We start from the raw sequence: 15,951 nt of genomic DNA, 5'->3' as shown, positions 1-15,951 counted from the left end.
CAGCAGTCCCTATGACACAGTGGACCCGGGAAAGAAGGGATAGAAGATAATGCCACAGGGAAATAACCATGAGGTAGCAACCAGGACACACACCTGCCTAGTGTGACTCTAGCCAGCCGTATTATGAGGGAGGTGACCTAACTCCACCTGAAAGGAAGCTAGAAAACACCTGGCAGAGATTTGAAATTACACATTCGCTTCTGCTAACGATTGACCTCAGTGTTAATGTAGATTATTGTGCTTTTATATATTGCTTGTAACACAAGGAACCATTGTGGTTGGCGAACAATAAAAACTTAGGCACGCAGAAACTCCAATAATATATAGCTAATGAGAACAAAACTATTTTAGGTACCACTGGAATTTTTAATTAAAATAATTGCCTTGTCCTTTGAATGTCTTTTAAAACATTTGTATTGTTATAGATACCAATAATATTTGAAGATGCAGCCTTCAAGGTTACAAGTTTCTGAGTTATAGGGGCCAGAACAACACACTCTATCTCATGCCTCCCCTAACTCTCTATGTGACTTTGGGCAACTCTCCCCACTTCTTTGAGCATCTATGTCCCCAGTGATGGACTGTGGATAGCACTAGTGTCTATTACCCCTTCACTGTGCCTGGCACACTGCAAACATTCCAACCATCACCTTTGTCTTAAAATGGGGTTTTCAGTTAAGATTGCCAAATTGTCTAACATTCCAATACATAGATACTTCAGAAATACTTCAGAAAGTTGGAGTCGTAAAATCAGGCAAGGACCACCATACTGACCAGCTTGCTAATGTGCTCCTCCTGTGAGAACATATGAACTCATAATTAACTTGCTCTAATTTATTAATTATTAATTAACTTTTGCTTATATCTTGTGGAATCCAGTGATGATTAATGAACAAGCCATTACTATTTGAGCAAAGCATAGAGGCTGCTTCATGGCAGTTCTTTCGCCAGATTCTAAATAAGTTTCTTCCCTTGAGATCCTCAGAGCCCGGTGCAGACACACACACACACACACACACACACACACACACACCACGCCGTCCACATGGGAAAAGCACACGAGTTTGATGAAGAGCCACTTAGTTCTTCCCAAATGCAAACTAGGGCTATGACTTACCATGTCGCCTCCGATGAGGAAACTGAGTAGCCTCTCAGAGACACATACCTTCTTCCCACAAACTCATGCCGCCTTCTTGACGATAGCCTGATATTGAGCAATGGGTGTGGCTAACGGGGTTGCACGCCCCCTTCTCCTGACCCACCTGGATGTGCTAGCAGTCATAGAGGAGGTGTCGAGGTGAGCAAGAGCTCTCAGTGCTGGTATTTCTCATGCACCCTCCTTCCTGCAGCCCCCAAATCGTCAGTCTTGGAAGAAATGCTACACAACTTGGATTTCTGTGATATTTTGGTGCTTGGAGGGGACCTGGATCCGAGACAAGAGTGCTTGGAGCTCAACCACAGTGAGCTTCACCAACGACACCTAGATGCCACTAACTCTACAGCAGGCTACTCCATCTATGGTAAGGTCCCACACAGCCCCTCTGCTCGGTGTTGTGTCTTCAACCAAGTGAGCTTCACCAGTGACACCTAGATGCCACTATCTCTATGGTCAGATACTCTATTTACAGTAAGGTCCCACACCCCTTCTACGCAGTGGTGTGCTCTCAGAACAGCCTTGTCAAGGGGCTACTGACTATCAAAGCATCTGGGGGGAGGGGTATGTGCATCATGCAGTCCTAGGGGTCAAGTGGAAATTCTTATGTTTCTAGATTTTACTTTCTAGAGTAACTCCACCCTCTGGAAAAATTGTACCTTATCCTTGTTCTTTGGGAATCTGTAGAAACTGAGAGAGGGACTTTACTTTTTGATCCCAGAAAATGCTTCAGCTATGTTTGGCAGACTGGGGCCAAACATTCCAGTCATAGGCTAATCTACATGGAAATTCTTTGGATTGGTTTCATCTTTGACGCTTCTGTTTCTGCTCATTTTCCACCCATAAGCACTCTGGCTCTTACCCTGGATTCACAGCCCTGACAGCATCAGTCTGCCTCCTGTGCCTACAGCTCCCCTCCTCTTCTCCCTCCTGATAGTAGGTGTGGTCTCTTGGTGCAGGTGTAGGGTCCATGAGCCGCTACGAGCAGGTGCTGCACCATCTCCGTTACCGCAACTGGCATCCCACTTCCCTTGAGACCCGGAGGTTCCGGATCAAGTGTTCAGAACTCAACGGGCGTTACACTAGCAATGAGTTCAACCTGGAGGTGAGTGTATCCTGCCATTGTTAGGGGAGGCCTGACCCACCCGCCCATTCTGTCATCCATTCAGAGAACTATCTCAACCTCCTGCTTGCATCTCTCCTTGCTCTTCCCAGGTCAGCGTCCTCCATGAAGTCAGAGTCTCTGAGAAGGAGCACGTCAACCACCTCATTGTGCAGCCACCCTTCCTCCAGTCTGTCCATCACCCTGAGTCCCGGACTAGTATCCAACGCAGCTCAGGTAGAACTTTCAATGGCAATTCAGTCAGTCACTAAGCAGACAGTTATACTATAGCTCCCAAAGGCGCTCGGATTTGAGAAAGGGACTCCCGCCATGGGAAAACTACAAACCCTTTCTCTGAACATTGCTGCTTTCAATAGGAAGTCAATCAACTAGGCAAGGAGTTTCATACAATCTGTAATGACAGAGATTGGTACAAAGGGCTGAGATGTTATGTTAGTCATTTCAGGGCCAACTCAACAGCTTTCCGTGAACCGCTTCCACACGCAGCATCTTCAAAGTCATCTGTGCATGCCTTTGCTTGAGCGCTTGCTGTATTGTGCCACCGTCTGGTCGCACGCATATTGCTACTAAATTTTACAGTGCCTGACTCAGAGGAAACTTTCGTACAATTTGAGGAGAAAAGCCGTGAGTAAAAGAGAATCTACATTTATTGAATGCCTATATAGATGCTCACAGAGATTATTTTCCTTACTCTTTACAATGACCATAGCGGAGTGAGTGTCACATCTGACACACTTGTATAAAAGTATATCCCAGGCGTAGTGAGGTAAGGCCCCAGAACCCTATGACTAGGAAATTGGAGGGAAGATTTTTTTTTGTGAACACAGATATCTTGTCCTTCAGAAGAATGAGTGATGGCTTTGATCATCATGTTATTTGGATTTCTTTTTTGTTTCAGTGGTCCCGAGCATCGCCACAGTGGTCATCATTATCTCTGTGTGCATGCTGGTGTTCGTCGTGGCTATGGGTGTGTACCGAGTCCGAATTGCCCACCAGCATTTTCTCCAAGAGACTGAGGCTGCCAAAGAGGCTGAGATGGACTGGGATGACTCAGCCCTGACGATCACAGTCAATCCTATGGAGGTGATGCTCTCTGGGATGGGAGCTCGGGGTGGGGGTGCAGGCTTCTCCTGCCAATTGACTTGGCTCGTCTTCTGCCTCGATCCCAGATCCAGACTCCTCCGAGCCTAATGAGTCCCATTTCCAGAGATTCTCTCATTTCTGCTTCTTCAGTCCTTTCGACATGAGCAAGCCCTATTTCCCTATGAACTGTGTTCCCTAATTTAAAACGTGCCATCTTTCTTATCCCACAAACGTAGCTAGAATTTTCTTAAAGCAAACAGTCATTCAGTATCTATTCCTCACCGCCACTGGAGTTCAGAGCTGACAAATGCTCAGGAATTTAACATTGAACTCTTGATTAGCTAACAGTGCAAATTAGGTGGCCTGTAGAGCTCTCTCACAGGCTTGGAATCAGTTAAAACAAAAGCCCAGCAACAGCACCTGCCGTTTAATAAGCGCCCCTTTAGCTAGACACTGTACCAGATGGTCTGTATTTCTAAACACCATGTGAAGTGGGGAGCATCACCCTCATTTACCAAGGTGGGAGCTGAAAGAAGAGTGGTACCATGTTCAAATGCATGCATGCAGCCAGCGTTCAAAGTCAAGGCAGTACAATTCTGAAGCTCGCTGGATTTCAGTTGGCCGGGAGCCCCCAGAAGCCATCTATGACCACGTGAGGGGCCTGGTCTATGTATCTGCCTATCATTCCTTTTGCCCACAGATGCTGAGTCTGGAAGACACAAGCCCAGAGAAAGATCAGGGAAAGTCATAGGGAAATAATAGAGATGATCATTGCTGCCTGGTTCCTGTTTTACTCGCAGCTCATCCCCTGCTCCTGTTTCACAGCCAGCATGGCACGATTTCTTTAAGTATGCTGGTCTGGGACTCCAGGACTTCCATCCTCAAAGAGATGAACTTTCAGTGTAAGAAGCGAGAACAATCTGAGGAGCAAACAGTGTGTCTCAGAGGGGCTGACCCAACAAGGGCAGCTCTTGCTGAAGCTCTGGTGTGGAGACTCTTGGGAGCCTGCCATTCAAGAAAATAGCAGTCATTAGGGGACACTAAAGTAAGGAAAAGCTTGTCGGAGGGGTATGGTTTGGAGGAGACAGAAGTGGATAGAAGATAATCTAAAGAGCCGTGTAGCCACACAAGGCAGCATACCACTTGTGACCTGATTTGCCAACTCAAACCCTAAACCCAGAAAAAAGGATGTTGCTGCAATCACCACAAAGCTGTCAGAAGGGAAAATGGAACTGAAGAGGGTAGCATGCAGTTTTAATTCACAAATTATGACATGAGGAGGCAGGCAGGGAAAGTGAGGGCCTAAACTTGGGCCTTTGCAAAAGAATAGTTTTTCATTATAGTACACCTGCACCTTGGCTTAGACAACCTTATATTTCCAGGGATACAATGTTCCCACATGGAAAAGTGTCCAAGGTTAAGCATGATTGTACCCCTGGCAAGCAAACAGTTAAGAACGGAAAGTTCTACTTAAAGGGTCTGAAAGATTCAGTAGGTGATGCTGTTGGTTAAATGCCCATCTCCTCAGTGACACTAATATGCTACCTTGACTATGTGTCCTGGGATTTGCTGCTATTTTAGACCTTTATCTGACTTTCTGACTTTCCTCTTACCAAGTCTCTTTCCCAGAGATCCTATCTAGGCAGGGTGAGGGGTTTAGCTTGGAGTTAAATGAATCCCAAGAGTCTTAAGTCTTTGTTGCACAGAGCTCCCAGGTGGGCCCTCCCCAGCCCTTGATGCATATTTTGTCTGTCCTTGGCATCCAGAAACATGAAGGACCAGGGCATGGGGAAGATGAGACTGAAGGAGAGGAAGAAGAGGAAGCAGAGGAAGGCGTGAGCTCCAGCAGCAGCGGCTCTGACGACAGCGAAGAGGAAGAGGAGGAAGGCACGGGCAGAGGCAGACATGGGCAGAGTGTCACGAGGCAAGCCCAGCTAGAGTGGGATGATTCCACTCTCCCCTACTAGCACCCACAGCTCTGCTGACCAACTTGTGTGCCCCTTTTGTAAAGCCCAACCCAATGTATGCCCAAGCCTGTCACTTGCCTCTGATTTCTACGACAGGTCTGGGAAGGCCATCGCTTCCTAGAATCTGCCCTCTGTGGTTCGGGTACTGCGAGTGTCCCAGCCGTGGGGCAGTTCCAAGAGCCCAGTGTCACCATCAGTGAGGACTTCAGGATGGTTCCATTGTCCTGTAGCCCTCACTGCCAGGAGCTCACCCAGAATCCTATCACTCACCCAGTCTACAGAGTTCTGAACACGTTCTCTTCTGCAGGGGAGAAATCCACCTTTGTCACTTACCACCCCGAAGTTAGTGTTCTCAGACTCCTTGGGTTGCAACTCACTGTGTATGTACTTAACTAAACAGCCTTTCTCCACCTACACCAGCAGGTCCTCCCTAGGTTTGGTCTCCAGGTTGCTTTTTACAGGGAGGGCAGTGGAATCTCATAAACCTAAGGTCTTAGAGCTGAAGAATTGAAAAGACAGTCTTTGTTGAGGCAGAATTAAGTTTCCAAGGAAGGATTCATAGTATACATGTACATGTACAAACACCACACACACACACAGAGAGAGAGAGAGAGAGAGGGAGAGAGAGAGAGAGAGAGAGTTCCCAGCTTTGAGGGCCTTTTCTTCTTACTTCTTTCTAAGACTACATAAACTAATATAAAAAGTTCAAAACCAAAAGTTAGTTGGTCTTTGACCATAAGTAGCATGTATCCTCATCAAAGGGCTCACTGAGCAGCGTTCTGACCTGCTTAGGGAATGCCTGAGCAAGTGGGGTGTCCCTGTTCGGGGCTATCACCACATAGAACCTCGGGGCTCAGGAAGCATGTCACACAGGCACTGCTCGGGTGACAGCTTGACCTTGGCTGTTACCAGGAGCCCGAGAAAGGACTAATGGGGTGGCCCAGTGAGGTTCATAGTGGATAGAAATCTGCTTTGACAAGGGGTTGGTATGGTTGGACTCCCCTAGATAAGGGCAGCCTCCAGGTTGACAAGGCTGCCACCACCTAGCCTGTGGTCCTTTATCTCCTAGGTTACTGTTTTCTCTCGAGGAAATAACATCATTTTCAGATGTAGTGGAACAAATGTGGGCTCTTGCAGTCTGCGATGAAAGTTGGGAAATTTAACTGCTAGGAATTCAAAGCGTATCTGTAATAATGGCAGCTGCCTCTTTCTTCTTCTCATAAAAGGAGGGACGCTTTGAATAGGGGGCAAATATATCAAAACCCTAATTTCTTGTTTCTTTTTCTTATTTTAATAAGGAAGACTTTCCCATCTCCATTCTAACATGGGCACTTCGTGAGGAGAATTGTTGCTATAGTAACTGGTGGACAATCCTTTGTGGCCTAGAGAATAGCAGGCAAGAATGAAGGCTGTGGCAAGGTCCCCACAAGGCTTTGAAGACATGTTTGCTCCAAACACCTTGAGCTCCTCTTTGTTCTCAATCTGTTTAGGCCCTCCTCCTCATCCCACTCTTCCCCAGGTCCCTCCCGTAATGGCTCGGCCCCCATCCACTGTCGGTCTCTTGTCACATAACTTTGACATGCCGTCCAACGGAGCATTCAGAGAGTGGCTGTGACTGATGTCGTCCAGTCCTCTGCTCAGCCCTCTGGGCAGTGAGGATCCATGCCAGGTCTTCGCCAGCTTCCAGCTGGAGAGATCTACCTCATGCTGTAGTCCCATCTCCTGAGCATTTCATGTGCACCTTCCCTTTCTTGAGCCTCCAAGTAACCTTGGGAAATATTTGAGAAATCTGTTAGTGGGTATGTTTCTGAGCTGAGTAAACTGAGGCTCAGAGTCAGTGTCCTGCTCAGAGTCCGTTCAGAGGTATAGACTGCCCTTTGCTCCCAGTCCATGGTCCTACTTATGTCCGTATTAACATACGTTCCTGGGTACCCACTATATGCTAAGCACTCTCCAGTGGGGAGGGTATGAAGCTGAAGGAGACAGGCCTTTCCCTATAGAGGACTTAAGAGTTACAGAAGGCACACAAACAAACCTGGGAATTACACAGGAGAAAGGAAAAGGAAGTGACAGAAAACACAGAATGAACAGGGACACATTTACCAACTCAATCGGTGCCCTAATTTTTCTTTCTTGGAAGGAACTTGAGATTTTATATTCATTGTTGGGAAATAGGCACATCTCTCGTGAATTACCCCCAATCAAATGCCTCCTTTTCTGTCAAGTTCTTTCTGTACATTTACAAGGGGAAAAATCTACAGGACCAGTTAGGGCTTCACAATCCCATTATTTAAATAAAAAGACATTCTTCAGTCGGGCATTTTAGGAGCTACTGAATTCTCCCAAAATTGTGGCAGTAAAGGGAACACTTTGTATGTTTAAAACCAATCCTTTTTGAATGAGATTTTGATTGCAAATATTTAAGTCTAGGGTTTATGAGAGTGCTTTGCTCTGCTCTGACTTTTCAGTTCCGACTGGGTGGAAAGCTGTTCTCATGCCCCCGGGCTACCTCTTGTGGCTGCATTACTCATTCATGGTTAGGTGAACTGTTGGGAGTATTAGAAGGCCTTTATGTTTTGTCTGAGGTGGGGGAGGGGGGAAGCAGATGGAAGTTAGGAAGCATTAGGATAAACCAGCAAAGATGTGTCATTGCAGGAGGCATTTGTTGGCTGGACTTATTTGCAGGGAAACGGTGATAACAAGAAACGAAAGCCTTTCCCTCCTCTGGCGGTGCACAAGGTCATTCTACATGCCAACTCCAAAGCTGAGGCATCTAAATGATGTTACTGGGACCAGAGGCATTTATCTTGTTCCCAACACTCACTTGTTACCTTGGGTGAGATCGAGGAGGGGTTGTGGTCATAAAATAACCAGCTTCAGCAGGCATCCAGGTAAGTGGTAGATAATCGCATATGCCTCCCACCAGCTCTTCTGGCCAAGAGTGTAAGATGCTAATCGCACTGGCATTTCTCAGGCTCTGTAGGGTGGTTTTTTGAAACCCAAACTCCCAGGTGATTTGGACATCCTGTGACTTCTCAGGGACAGGTGAGCAGTCAAGGAGAGGCAGACTCAGTCCCAGGAGAAGCAACTGATTGGTTTGGCCACAGACCAGTCCATTGCTTAGCTGGCCAAATGGACAACCTGAGTCTGTTATTCAGAGCTTGGAAATAGGTTGAGCCTGAAAACGGGTAGATTGCCATGCTCAGGCAACTTGAAAGACAGAGAGGATGAGAAAAAGGAGGATGAGGTCAGAAGCGACCAGCACAGAGTGGGTTTCCCCACTGGAGAAAAGCCATTAAGCCCATTGGAGAAGCCTCTCCAGGAAAGCTGGCTGTATTCGAACAGATTTAAACAAATACTATAAGTCTGGCCAAGGCTCCAAGTCACACATATGCAAAATCTGTGATTTCTGTGAGAACTTTCTTCAATTAGCCATCCGTCTGCCATGCTCAGTTTAGACCACAGACTCTCAGGTTATCAAGGGAGTGTGTCTTCCAGGAACCCCAAGTCTCTATGTAGGTGACCACTGCTAGTGCCCCCTTCCTGTGCATCAGAGATCAACAACTTATGTCTGGAAAGATCCAGAAAGGAGTGACTTAGGGCAGTAAGCTCTTGTTCTCTCTGCTGCTCCTGTTGAGTCCCACCTTATGGCACGGAAGCAGCCACAGAAAATACCCAAACAAAGGGACTTTTCAATTCATTTCTCCATCTGCTTCCCAGGAAAATTGATTTATGATACTGAAAAAAAGAGGAAATCTGAACTCACTGAATTCAATTCATGTCATAAACCTTTTACTCTCTTTATTTCTCATTTCCCACACAAAACTTAACCTGCAAGACATTGAGAAAACTAGCCACCAGGCAAATCCATGTGAGTCAGACTCTTACCCACAATACACAGGAAGCAGCCCTCCATTTCCCAGGAGAAAAACTATACCAGCGTGCCTCTATCGGCTCCCTCGTGGTCAGTGCCTTGAATTGAACATCTGGAAAACACTAGGCTCTTCCTGAAAACTCTCTTAGAAGTTCACAGAATATTGGAGAAAATGAAAAAATAAATAAATAAATAAGCGAACCAACAGAAATCCCACTTGTTATTTTTGAACTGATCAAATCAGACAAATATCCCCAAGGGTCGGATGCCTTGGACCCAGGGGACTGGCTAATCACTGAGCACGGACTGCCTCCTCGGCTGAGGCAGGAGCTAACTCCCCAGGCTCAGCACCTTCCCAGCAGGGCTCAGTCCATAATGATTTCCAAGCAGAAGTGTTCATTATCTGGGACTGATTCTCATTTCAGCCCTGCTCATGTCTTCACTCTAAAAATGATCCTAAAGACTTGTGGCTGTTGGAATCAATAGCAACACAATCAGCAGAAAGCCCTACCTGGCACACTTCAAAATTCGCAGTCTTCTTGCCTCCGTGACTCAATATTAGCAGCAAAGAAAGGAGTGCTTTTTCTTAATCATCTCCCCCATTTAAATTAACCAAATTGGCTTTGCAAAATAAATAAATAAATATAAATATAAATGGGAGGGAATAAATCTAATTCTTTAAAAGAATTTGCCAGTGAATCGTAGATGATGTTCAGATCACATGTAGCCTCTGGGGGTTCCCAGACGCCTCCCGCAAAGTGCTCAGGCAGCTGCGATGGCGCAGGCGTCTCGATCTGGACCAGACATTTATCGAGGCCGACAAGCCAAAGCCCTTGGCACGGTTTAATTTTCATGTAACCGCTTTCCGTTGTCCAGCTGCAGGGAGAGGAAATGAGCGATGCCAGCTTAGAAGTCACCTCCAGCACCCTCGTTTGACTGTCTTTGTTTGGCTTCATGCATTTGCTCTGCGTTAGCTCCCTTCTGACACTGGTGGAAAGGGAGAGTTGGTTTTAGTGGAGCTATGGTGTAGGAGCCAAGCTTGACTTTGTCCCATGGTAACAAAGGACACATAAATGACCTCCACAAGCATCTCAGAGAACAGTCAGATGGCGGCTGTGTCAGTCCGTTAGCCGATGGGAGTCTCTGTTTGCAGCTATGTTCAACCGCTTCAGCAAGTCCTCCCTGAGCACCCATGAAGGCTAGACTCTAAGTCGAGGCATGGGGAAGAGAGATTGGATGAAAAAGAGACTTGCTCCTGAGGATCCCCGGTCTTGTATGCCAGAGGCATCCACAAGCAGTTAGGACGGTCAGGGGCAGAAGTTTAGGTGTAGAATATAATTGCTTTGCAGTCACCTGCTGGAAGTTAGATGGCAGGAAAGAGCCTAGGGGTGCTGAAGGGCCTCCATGAAAAGACAGAGAAGATCTTTAGGGAAGTGAGCAGTGTGCTCCGCAATGCTCCTTCGTTATCATGGTTCAGGTCACTTACAGAGGAAAGCCTTTCCCTCCATGCAGAAATAATATGACTGACGGCTGGGATTTGGTAAAACTAAGCCAGAGGGCGTCCGTAAGTAAGAGCCGCAGCCAGGCAGAGTGGACAGGTTATGAACGGGCGGGTGTAAGAGGGTGGGAGGCTGACAGCCAAAGCCAGCCTGACGTGAGGGTCCTCACACGAAGGCCGGAGCTCTGGAGGCCCCGTGGAGGTTTGCTCAGCATGTTGCACAGGTCCAGTCCACTGGCTGTGTGATTTGCACGGTGAGAACAGCAGCAGCGCCGGGGGAACTGGGGAGGCAAACTCCCCAGGTGAGGCTCAGCAAGCTGTGCTCTCCAGTGTGCTGCTCAGGTAGACCAGGCTTTGAGAACCACGGCTGTGGAGGAAGAGACCAGCGTCTGCTAGCATTGGGAGGGACTGCTAACCATCCGGAGAAAATAACCAGCTCCTACTGCCGTCCCAGAGGAAAACAGAGCAGGGCCCCAGTTCTCACCCCTGGAGCAATAATTTCAAAGAACCAAGTCCCAATTCCAATTTCTCTCCTCTGCTTGGGTGTGAGGGGATCCCTGCCCACGTGCCCCTTCTACAGTAATGAGGGACACGGCCTAGGAGGGCTGTACTGAAGTCACCCAGCCCCAGGGAGGCCACCAGCCGGGTTCCTGGACATTGAGTAGCCACCTACAAAGTCTTGTTTTGTCTGGAAGCAGAGAGACTGCAGGGAGGAGCCCAAGGCCACTAGGAGGCCGCTTTGCTCACAGCCAGCGGGCATCCCTGAGAACAGGGTCCTTCAAGGACGCTACCAGATTGTTACAGCACTATTCATTTGTACTGAGACTGGGGGAATGCAGTCACAATGCAAACACTAAATTGGATGGGGAAATGGATTGCTTCTCTTGGCAGGACAGTAAGCCATGTTACTAAAAGTAGGAAAAAAACTAACAGTCAAACCTACAGTTTTATCTACAGTGGGAATCTCATTCCTGTGGTCTAGGTGAGCACCAGACCCCAACCAATACCCTTTGCTTGAATGACCAGATACCTGGGCCTGATTTACAGCATAAGATCTATGGTACAAGCACCATAAACCCTCAGCAGGAACTCCTTACCGTTTTACCAGTTACCGTGCCTGTGACCTAAGTCTACATCGGAATCTCAGGGTCAAGGTCAGAGGTGAGGGCACATAAGCCAAGAGACCCCGTCCTGCTCAGAAACGTACCTCTTGACAGATGTTTCCCTGAGCCCCCTGAGGACTCCAAAGGGAGCCTGAGACTATACATCTTTAAAAAGCTAGAATCTACCTTTTTCATTAAGTAGAAGAAATGGGAGTGGAGGGAAAAAAAATGTAGGACATGCCTGTTATTTACCTGTGGGAAGCATGAGGAAACCAAGAAGAGGAAATTTTCTTTTACAGCCTGGCCTCTCAGAGTGAAATCCCTGCTGACAACACTTCTGTCCCGACACTTAAGGCCATTTTGTGTTTCCCTTACACACCAGCCATTTGTGACAAAGGCCTCCGAAGGGACAGAACAGAAAGAGATGGAGAGTAGTCCCTCATTGGCAGGTTTGTTCATCCAGGGCAAGGAGACAGTTCACCCTTGGAGCAGAAGATCAGATCCAGCCAGGGTATTGGGGGAGGGGTGAGTAGTAGAATATCACCCATGGAGAGACCACCCAGGAATGAGACACGTGATACAGTCAACAAGCAGAATATATGAACTGGTAGTTCTGAGCTAGTGACATGGTAAACCTGAGGTAGCACCACCCCCAAGAGTCACAGTCTACATTCCCAGAGTACCCTAGAAAGCAAGGAGTGTATGTAAGTGTAGAACTTCCCAACTTTTCCTACCTCCACTTGCCCTTCCCCTAAGGCAAGAAAAATAACTGATGTGTCCCAGGACCCTGGTCCTACACTGAGGATGTAACCAACCAATCATGTACTGCATTGTGGGCTCAACAACTATTGAATCAAATAGAGTCCCAGAGATCACCTGGCCTCAGAGTAGGAGTATGGTTTGAAGTTAAGATCCCTGCTGGAGAAAGACTCCTCCAGCCCAGTTTTAGTGTTATCAGTTGTCATTTGCAAAATCAAGAGTGGGAAAAGAAGGGAAGGAAGAAGGACAAGTGATAGCCGACAGGAAGGGACTTCATCGGACCTGTTGACCTGTTGAAGTATCTCCCCAAAGCCAGGAGCAAGCATAGCTAGGCCTTGATGAGCCCCATTTGTTCTACCCCATGGGTCATGGGACTGAGGAAATGGAGCCTTAATTTGTTAATAAGCCCAGCTCTTTGCCTCTTTCCCACCCTTTTGATCAAGTATGCCGTGGCAGAATTCATCACTGTGAAGTTCAAGTCCCGATAGTCTAACGAGAAGAGGGCAGCAGACAGGGGAGGCGCTAGCATGCAGGTGGTATATATTAATCCCAGGAACAAAATCGTGTTGGCTTTAATGTCTGTTTGCTTTTATCTGGGAATGAAAATGTACCTCCATTACCTGGACCCTTTATACTGAGCATTTTAGGAACAGACATGGCACGCAAACACATAACTATTGAGGGTTCTTTTCCCTAGCAGAATGAACTGTCAGAAAACGAAGAGGTTATATCTATTTGTAAAGGCAGAGAATCAGCCCGCGGGTTTTAGGTCAAGACTCCAGTACTCCTGTGGGAAAGGGATGGGGGTGGACAAGAAGGTAGCCTCTGCCCTCTGGAAGGATTCCTGGGTGGGGGTTAAGGGAATTCAATGGTATCCATGAGTCACATAGCCTAGTAAAATGCATGCATTCACCTTTGGAGGCAAAAGTGCATCCATTCTGGCCGTCAGGGAATGCTGGGGTGGGGCGCTCACCACTATGCAATCTCCATGATACAAAGGAACCCAGAGGGAATATTGATGGCACTCTCACAGACATGCTCCTGAGGGTGGAAACAGAGCATAAGTTTTGGGGAAAGGAAGTTGGTCATGGCACCCAAGTGAATTGCTTGTAAAGGAAGGGAAGAGATGTTGAACGAGAAGGCAATGGAGTTGGAGAAGGAACAAGTTGATTAGAAGCGACAGCAGGGGGAGCAACCAAGAAGCAAGGGTACTGCTCTGTGCTTACACTTATATTCATGTGTCAAAGGAATCATGGGTAAGTGTAACCATGTGACCACAGAGGCAGTCACTGCAGTGGTTTTACAAGTCAGAGCCCCTTGAAGAGGATGACAGATCAGTCTACCTACCAGGTTTCCATATGATCTGCTTCCGAGAAAGAGCTGTTGGTGCTCTGAGCTGGATGGGCATGGCTGGGGATTGGAGCAAACTAGGTGGAGAATAGAAAGATGAAAGCTTATATAGATGCTGGCTGTACCCAAGGAAACCTATAGTTACTAGAGCGGAGCTTGTTATGTTATTGCGTGGGCATTGTAATGTATGTAAGGAGGAGTCACAATGATATGACGGGTCATTAGTTTAGGGAATTAGAATATTAAGTATAAGATACCAGACATAACTAGATAAAGAGATACTGATAATATATATGTATGTACATATATGCATATCTGTAATATGGAAATGAGATTTAAAAAGAGAGGTCATTAGTCCCAACAAATTATAATCCTCCAGAAGCCTTAGGTTATTCTTATTGTTATTTGCTTTTAGCTCTCAAAACCCTGGAAAAAGCACCTGGAACCCAGCAGGAGTCGTAAACATTTGGAAGTGAAGCACGTAGCTTGTCCCTACTTGGTGAAGACAGATCACAAAACCCTATATTGACTGAGCCATACAGAAGCAGGCTGACCACACACTTCTCCTAGCTTACAGAAGTCTTTGTGAATTCCCATTAGTCCACGCAGTACTCAGACAACTGCAGACTCTGGATCTCGATCTCTGGCAGTGAACAGTGACAGTGTTGCACATAGTGGCTTACACACATTTAGAACTATCTGAATAACACACACAAGGCTGTTTCTGCAGGACAGAGTCTGCCCACCCTACCATTGTCTCTGCCTTTCCCTAAGTACTTGATAGGTACTGTTGAATCTGCCGTCTTCAGTCATGATGCTGGGACGAAATATAAAGATTCTGGGTGCAGCCAATCCCAGGCCCTTCCCTCCTCCCATCTCTGGAGATGATACCACCATTTTAAAACCTTGTGTGAGAAGCCTGTTTGTTTGAGCCTGTTGAGCCTGTTCCTCAACCTCAGTGATGGACAAGGCCTGAGATAGACAGGCTGCTTGCTCGACTGGAGCTTCTCTGGGGTCCACCCTGCAGAGAGAAAAAGCAGCCTCATTTATGGACCTCCCCCCACCCGCCTTCCACCTGCTCCTGACTGGGCAGTGGCCATTAGGTTTGTGCAACTGGAGTGTCTTTAGCCAGAGCCATCTTCACCTGGGGATTGTCCAGCGTGTTCTCGGCACACGTGTTGTGAGCCACTTGAGCTGCCTCCAAGAATGAATCTTCCTAGTCTACAAATGTATTTATTTGGTAACTATGCTACTGTGTGTGTATGAGTCTGATACAATGCAAAAGCTTTGAAATGTCTTATTAAAAGGACTTATGAATTTATAGAAAATGGAATCTAACTTCAGAACAGTGCGTTATGTTGTTGGTCAATAAGGTTGCCCAGCCACAGGGGACCAGAGGAAAACCTTACCCTCCCACTCCTTTCCTTGGTCCCTTCTCCCTGCCTAATTGCCCTACTAGCTCCTAACTGATGCAGAGTGAAGGATGCCGAGAGTGTACATGTACATAAAGATTTAATAGAAAAATAACCTCTGGGAGAATCGGTTGAGTTTCTTCCTATGGCTGTGATCTCATCATGCCCGAATCCCAAACTCTAAATTTCTAACAGTTTCAATTCTTGCAGTTTCTGAGTAATTTGTTAAATGCCTATTCAACACAGACAGATATTTATTTTCAGCCTTGGCTTGTAAATGCCTACAAACTGATTCATGTTGGTGGTCGTTATGACACTTCTGTGAATTGGTGAATAAATATGATTTTAGAATTTCACAGTAAAGATGACTTCTGAGGGTTTTACTGTCCAGACATGTGGTGGGATGAGAGGCGGCGAACTGCTTCGACTGGATCAGCATAACTGGGGCTCTGTTCTGTATCCACGTGGGTGAGGGAGACCTGGTGAATGTGGCAGTGGTTGACCCCGTAAGACTTCCTTCTGAGCCCCCTGTTATATGAGAGCTGAGCAAGGCGGTGTTGTCATGGGAGACAGCTAACATGGTGATCTCAGCGAGATGAGGTGTTTATTGGAGACCAACAAATTGCTGG

The 15,951-nt window shown here is 46.9% G+C and overlaps 1 protein-coding gene across 1 annotated transcript in view; it reads left to right on the top strand.

Annotated features, from left to right (window-relative positions):
- Positions 1-15,685, top strand: part of Clstn2 (calsyntenin 2) — a 592,274-nt gene extending 576,589 nt beyond the window's left edge. Inside the window, exons 13-18 of the mRNA XM_048452571.3 lie at positions 1,350-1,520; positions 2,113-2,258; positions 2,369-2,492; positions 3,175-3,359; positions 5,126-5,283; positions 14,326-15,685. Coding sequence (XP_048308528.3) covers positions 1,350-1,520; positions 2,113-2,258; positions 2,369-2,492; positions 3,175-3,359; positions 5,126-5,283; positions 14,326-14,386 — 845 coding nt within the window. The 3' untranslated portion in view covers positions 14,387-15,685. The remainder of the gene's footprint in view (positions 1-1,349; positions 1,521-2,112; positions 2,259-2,368; positions 2,493-3,174; positions 3,360-5,125; positions 5,284-14,325) is intronic.
- The last annotated feature ends 266 nt before the right edge of the window (positions 15,686-15,951 follow it).

This window comes from Myodes glareolus, chromosome 4 (genome assembly GCF_982192425.1).
Source record: "Myodes glareolus chromosome 4, mMyoGla1.1, whole genome shotgun sequence".
Lineage (NCBI taxonomy): Eukaryota > Metazoa > Chordata > Mammalia > Rodentia > Cricetidae > Myodes > Myodes glareolus.
Note: the sequence above shows the minus strand (reverse complement) of the source record. Positions and strands in the feature narration are given on the sequence as shown.